At 40.5% G+C, this 7,584-nt stretch overlaps 1 protein-coding gene and 1 pseudogene across 1 annotated transcript; one reads left to right on the forward strand and one right to left on the reverse strand.

The window, feature by feature from the left end:
• The first annotated feature begins 496 nt into the window (after nucleotides 1-496).
• On the forward strand, nucleotides 497-4,903 carry LOC137261773 (uncharacterized). Its single transcript, XM_067799554.1, has 3 exons — nucleotides 497-809; nucleotides 2,843-2,971; nucleotides 4,634-4,903. Exons 1-3 carry the CDS (start codon nucleotides 497-499, stop codon nucleotides 4,894-4,896), a joined length of 705 nt encoding a protein of 234 aa, XP_067655655.1. The 3' UTR covers nucleotides 4,897-4,903.
• A 749-nt stretch (nucleotides 4,904-5,652) lies between these two features.
• On the reverse strand, nucleotides 5,653-6,715 carry LOC137261772 (UDP-GlcNAc:betaGal beta-1,3-N-acetylglucosaminyltransferase 7-like; annotated as a pseudogene).
• Between the last annotated feature and the right edge of the window lie 869 nt (nucleotides 6,716-7,584).

The following is a 7,584-nucleotide window of genomic DNA, read 5'->3' on the forward strand; positions in this document are numbered from 1 at the left end:
GAAGAAATGGTTTACACATTAAACATTACTTCCATGTTTATCGCTCTACATATGTACGGGCCATATGTAATATGGGCCCACCTAGAAATATTCTATAACAGTTCACCCACTTTTGTGTTTTTAGTTTTGTCCGTGATATCATAGGTCGTTGACATCGTGCGGTAATGATATCGCGTGTTAGTGACAGCGTATGTATGTTAAGTCTACGACCAATTAAGAATATATGGATTAGTTTTTGTTTCGTCTTTCAGTGTTGATCATCAGTGGAGAAACGTATTAGATTAATCGGAAACAACCACGTCCCAAGAGTCATTAAGTAGTGACACGAGTGAGTATGGATTTTTTTTATCCTGATTCATTCTAATTGAAATAGGTTTATTTAATATTCATGCACAGAGTTAGCTAAATGTTAACAAGATAAACCTTTCAAACTGGCTTCATGCTTGGTAGCTGCAGACCGCTGCATCTCTTTCGTGTTGGGATCTCACTGACAAACATGTTCACATTAACTTTCTTGGTGGTGAATTACATTCTAATTGCTTGTGTTCACAGCGCAACTCGGATGTGCTATGTTAAGACATTGGGGGAGTTTGAAGACAAGCGAGTGACTGACCATGTGCTATGGACGGAACAGAAGACGGACAGTCTGTTGGAGTGTGTTGCCAGATGCAATGAACATGACCGGACCTTGGCTTGTGGCTACAACCCAAACAAGGCGGTTTGTATCGCCTACAGCACTAAGTTCACAGATCCGTTAAACACCAGGTACTCTCACGACCAAGGATACAGATTGTATAGCCTATGTCCAGGTAATTACTGTTCCCTTTTCCTACATGGTCAACACCGTGTGTGGACACGTATCGACGACTTCGGCGTGTGTCCATCCAATATTTTATCCATTGAGTTACCTCATTTTTGAGTGAGTGAGTAGTATTCCAGCCATATTGCTGTGGTCTGTAAATTATCGAGTATAGACCAGACAATCCACTGATCAACAGCATGAGTATCGATTTGCTCCGCTGGGAACAAATGGCATGTATCAACCAAGTCATCAAGCCTCCACAAGATCCCATTAGTCGCCTCTTACGACAAGCATAGCATTTTAATTTGTTTTGGCAAATATTTCAGATTTATTACTCTCAGTGTGATTATTCAAATATAACACATTAGATGAAACCAAATGTCAAATGATCTACTCTAGATATATGTTTATATATACTGGACAACATAAGTGCGGGGCATTGGTACTTTTACGATTGATATGTTATCAGTGTGTCAATGAATAAATAGATCATTATTCATACTTTGATAATTTACATATATCCCTCATATTTGTGTCCAGTATAGTAATGAAACCGACCAGAACCTTTTCATAATCTTCAGGAAATTGGCAAGGCAGATTGCAATTGCCCGTATATATCGTGAATATGTGTATTTGTATCAATATCAAACAGTGAGAATATCAGGTGTTCTCGAAAAGGGACAGGATCATGTCCCATAAGTGAACCATGTTGCAAGCATACACTCGAAGCGAAGTCAGTTTTTCATTTAAAATACCTTCAAACGGGAACTATTTCTTCAAATCTAAATAATGAACTGCATCGGGGTCTCTCATAGTGACTAATGGGTAAAATGTGACAATGCGCTCTGCATATTTACCCCATACGTTTTCTAACTTGTTTTTAGACTTTGGATGTAGTGACCGTGATCAAACATCTGTGCAAGAGTCGTTTGGCTCACTTCCAAGGAAAAACATGATTCTCTGTACCTCGAAAGAGGGCTTTTAAAAATGACTCCATATAGTTATATTACTATCACAAACATTTCAGTAGACTGTAACCAGTGAAATATTAAGAGGTGTTACCTCATCGTTAGCTTCAATATTAATATTTGTTGCCCGTGATATGGGGCTACACACGCCAGTAATCAGACATTGAGATCTACACTCAGGGATAACCAGCACGATTACTCCTGGAGATTTCCGTCTGGATCTTTGGTCCATTGGGTGTTCGCAATATACTGTCAACGTCCCTTTCCGAACACCGTTTGATATTACATATTTCCAGTGATCACATACATAAGTCCCAAAACATCTGCTGTAAATAGAAGTCTATCAGGTTTTTAATCGTAGTATTTCTGCCATTTTACTGCATGGCTAAATCTCAGCATAACCGCCAATGACTGACGGGATGGTGTAAATCCAGCTAGGGTCTAAGCAGGTGGCAAATGTACTGTAAGTCCCCATGGACCCTAGTATGGTGACCTACCTTCAGTTGTTGGCGATAGGTAGCCCATTTTTATACTGTATTGTCCAGAAATAGTTTTCTTCTTTTGCAGATATTTACTTGCTAGCTTTAAATCGTTTTAAATACTGAAGTACTTTTACTATCCTTCGTCGACAGGGTTTTATATTTTAGTCACGATATGGCTGAAATATTGCCGATGTGACTTCAAATCGCCCTCCCTCCATCCCAGTGATTTCGGGAGTAGTGCTGTTCTGTGTCAGGCAATACATTATCAGCACATGTTAGACACATGGTGTGTAAGTTGGATGCCACTGACATGACATGCTTAGCCTTTTCACAAACACCTGGTGTCATTACTTATCTCCCGTGATTCATATACTTTTCGCCGTTATTTTTTTCAGAACTGTCGAGAAATGTTTATCTCCCTCAATGGCGTTGTACTTTTACTTATTACCCTTGATACAGGTACTTGGATACTTGCCAGACACAGACTCCGCGATATGGCAGGTTTATTGTTGTGTTCAGCGTTAAACAACAGACGAGAAATCTTCATGACACTTTACTTTTGGGTAATTCTATTGCATTGACTGTTGCAGGTGGTCCAGCATTGGGAGCCTGCGAAACATCTACTGACTGCTTGGTTGTCAACACCTCCTGTCTGGAAGGAGCGTGTGTCTGCGACATGATGTTTGTCTCCTCTGAAGCTCGTGGTGGATGCTTTCAAAGTCTGTACATACTGACTACCTAAACAATTACATGAAGACTTCAAGACACTATAGTTATCTTCAATACCACAAGCCCAATGCGTGCAACAAATCCTCCAGAAATCCCGTTTGGCATCAGATGTGTCAATTCTAGAGATCTTCTGAAATGTGTTTCCATTATTTGAACATATGCAAACCTTTGATTCAAGTTGATTTTCAATGGCCATGTATAGATGTCGTTATTTTTTTTAGATAATTCGATTTTTCTCAATTAGCCCAAACAAATTTCAAATTATGTAAATTTACAGCTGGATCAGGATTGGTCACCTAGATCGGGTGGTCAGGATGGTCAGGCTTGTGTGGTTGACACATATAAGTCTATCACAAATGGGTAGATCGATGATGTCTATCACTGGAATGTCTGTTCAAGAATGGATTATTTAGAAACGTTGTAGTTAGAATATTTAAACAACAAATAGACAAGCAAAGAAAGGGTATGCGTTCAACTTCGCACACTGTCCAGATCTAACAAACAGTCAGTTTTTCTTCGTCATTAAGATGACATTGGAGGGTGTTACGGTACATATCATCCCAGCATTACTTCGTGAAATGGAGGGGCGGTGGGGTAGCCTAGTGGTTAAAGCGTTCGCTCGTCACGCTGAAGACCCGGGATCGATTCCCCACATGGGTAAATTGTGTGAAGCACACTTTCTGGTGTCCCCCGTCGTGATATTGCTGGAATATTGCTAAAAGCGGCGTAAATCTAAACTCACTCACTCACTGACTCGTGAAATGGAGAATTGAATGATTTCAAAACTGAATATTTCATTGTGGCTTTGGTACTACTTAGATAACACAGGATTTTGGTGATACAAAAAAGTTTCTATGTATGTTTACTGAAAGAATTACCAGCTGTTCTATGCTGGTGTGGCATCTTTCCTCTGATGTTCCTTTTTTCATAAATCCCATAAATATATGTTGACTTGTGAATAATATTATATGATTGAACAACAAATTAACAAGTGTAAACTTCTTTTCACATTATTTAGATCAGAATGTAATGCACTAGGTATGAAACATAGTCGAACAGACATTGCCTCTTGCAATGATCCTATTGTGATATGTAAACACTGTAAAAGTATTGACAGTGAAATTCATATTGTTTCTATTTGTAAATATGAGGGAACGCGTCGTTACATTCCCAAACCGATTCGTAGATATTATTATCCATTCCACAACATGGTGCATCATCAGACATTAACATCATAAAGGATTTTGTTAGGTTCTTAGAACATGTTTATTCTGCTTCTTTTAGCGTTGTTGTGTTAACATGGTAACCCAAATCACCATTGTACCTTGCACGATGTATGACATTTATACATAGTAAACCCTTCTTCTTCCTCTTCGTAACACACACACACACACACGCGCGCGCGCGCTCCCACACACACGCACACACACGCTCGCACACACACACACACACTCACACACGCCAACGCACACCCTCGCTCTCTCTCTCTCTCTCTCTCTCTCTCTCTCACACACACACACACACACTCTGCTTGCATGGGCTACTCATGTCGATAACATTTATCCAAGACGTTAGTGTTTGTATAATTACAGATGTGTCGTATTCAACATCAGAATTACTTTCCAAGTAACAAAGTTTACTTTTCCTTGCAGACTGTATCCGATACGGTAACACGTTCACCAGATTTGTTGGCCACATCCTACGCAATCACAATGACAAGAAACTGCCATCCATCTCAGAAAGAGCGTGTCAAGAGGCGTGCGTCCATGAGTCAAGCATAGTTTGTAAAACCGCAGACTATAACCCAACATCAGCCAATTGCTTCCTGAGTTCAACAGGGTGGATGGACGCTCCGGCGTCTTCAAGGGCAGCTGATGTCAGATACAACCTACACATCCGAAATTGTGATGTCTAGATGCACTAAAGGGGTGAAACCTCTATGCTTGTCATAAGAGGCGATTAACGGGATCAGGTGGCCAGTATCACTACATGTCATCGATTCCCATTTGCGCGGACTGATGCTTTGTTCCAGACTCGGTTATTTACCGACTGTCGCCATCTACTGGAATATTGCTGAGTGCAGCGTTAAACTACAAGCACTCACTCACTCAAAAAGGACCACATGTACTACGAGTTTATTGTCAAACATGTACTACGAGTTTATTGTCAGTTCTTCATGAATTTCGGTTGGGCTTTTTACACTTTACAAATTGATAAACGATTTGGTTAATGAACACGAATGCAGTTACTACTTTGATATTGTCCTTTGTTCTTACATGATTTATTTGCTAAATAATATTATGTGATGTGTAATATGTCATCTTTACGTATTTCGATTACATTTTAAAACAGCAAACTGATAAACGTTCTGGTAATTGTCTATGATTACAATGATTATTTTCACATTGTCGGTAGTACTGATCTGAGTCTCCTTTCACGAAGCCACCTATACTCGGGTTAACCTTAATATCCCTTCTTTAACATTGCACTAAGGTTACCTTAGTGACTTATGATCACCTTAGTGTTTTGCGAAAGGAGGCCCCGGTATTATTGCTTAGTAATATTCTGTGGTATATCATATATCATAATACAGAGTCGTTACTATTGTAAATTTCATGACGTAAAGATCCGCATTTGAACATTGACGTTCCTTCATAATTACTTTTTTGCTTCATAGTTGCTGAAGAAACACGACAGAATAGCTCAGGTGATGTGATTGTATTCGGGCATACTTCCAGACTGACGATAACTCGGCTGATTGGTAGCTGTGTGAAGAGACGAACGATGTTCCCCACTGAAACTGGTCAACATTTTGTCTTTTAGGATAGAGGAAGCCGCATCTCCCAATGTGAACAGCTTCTGTATAGGAAGCAGATATGGCAGTAATGAATGTATCTTCTATGTGTAATTTTGGGAATGACGATCAAGAGGTCACGGATAAGGTCACCGGAAATGACGTAGGAAGGCCCGAAGATGTAGTTGGGGAGCACATTTCCGGAGTAGTAATTGTATGGAAGATAATTCTGTTTAGTTGTCACCCTTTGTGGTGCTGCTTCTCTTCCTATGTATCCCCTGATGAATCTAGACTGGTAACTATGCATTGAAAGTCTATAGTACAGGTTTGACGGATTTAATACAACGTCATCGTCAATTTTGAGGATGAACTTCACACTTGGTACAAAGGAGTTGGCCCACTTCAAAATACTTATACTCTTATGAACAAGGTTTAGATACGTCTCATCTTTATCGATTTGTGTAACGTCTCCGTAATGGCGTATTTCGTCTAGGAATTGTACCCGGTGTGAAGGTTTGCTGTGCTTTTGTTTCCCGACAAAAAATATGAGGCACACGTTGCCTGGGGCTTTTTCTTGTAAGGCGGATCCCCATGTCTCTCTGATCACTTTGCGTCTCTTGAAGTGACCGTAGGCTGAGACAACAGCTACCAGCAGCCATATTTTCTTGTCTCCGTTAGGAAATGCCTTGCAGATGTCGCTGTGCAGTAGAAACCGAATGTCTTTAACGATGGTGGTTTGCTGTTTAGAAGAAATGTCGCCCATGATATTTTTCTGAATTGTTTCCGTTGCGCAACAAGTTGGCGAGCCCATGCGGCACACAGCTTCACTGATGAAGTAGAAGTACCCGACGTAGGTGACCGTGCTCGTGATAAGGACGATGAACTGATATACTCTGATACATTTTACACCCCTAACCACACGGTATGTTCGTTTGAACATTGTGCTCTTGTTATAAAAGAACTACATTGTGGCTGCTTATATCTGGAAATAGATAGGAATAAACACGTAATGAAAGGTCTGACATATTTCGACGAATACAACACACACATATATGATCGATCTCTCTCTCTCTCTCTCACACACACACACATGAACGCACCGAGAGAGACATACACATACAAAGAGGATAAGTATGCACATATGTACATGTTCGACTGCGACAAAGGGAGCGCGCGCACGTGTACTCATAAGGCACAAGAGAGCGCCGACTACCCCACAACCTTCATGTGAGTACACGTGCTTCTGTACAGCCTACATACGTCCCTGCCAATTTAACTTATATATTACTCATGTCACTCTCTCACGACAAAACTGATAAATGGCATACCATGGAATCCTTCATCTCAAGCTTCTGTCTCTCTTGGTAGTTTGAAGCTTTGCGCTTACATGACATTATTAGCATGGCATTGACGTGTCGTAACTAGACAAATGAATTGCTCTTACCTTTCAAGTTACTCTCCATGCCGTCTCTGGTACTGTTTTCAGGAAACCTGATGAGAACAAAGCATAGCATACACTGGACTGTACGGTTACTGCACCGTAGTTCCTCTTGTACAGAAGCTATATCAGTGATCAGTGATTTTCCGAATATCTCATCATATGGGTTTTTGACACTCCGCACTCATTCGCGCTTATAGGGTTTAATATGTATAACATCAGTCAGTCACAGACGTCGCAATTTTCACACGCAGGTATGACGCCACAGAGAACATTGAGCAAACTGTTTCATAACGATTCGTGCAGACCTGGGTTAGAATTGATCTTCAGTAGTGAGTGGCAAAACCTGTCAACGAAGGACAGTAAAACTA

The sequence above is a fragment of the Haliotis asinina genome, chromosome 14, assembly GCF_037392515.1.
Source record: "Haliotis asinina isolate JCU_RB_2024 chromosome 14, JCU_Hal_asi_v2, whole genome shotgun sequence".
Lineage (NCBI taxonomy): Eukaryota > Metazoa > Mollusca > Gastropoda > Lepetellida > Haliotidae > Haliotis > Haliotis asinina.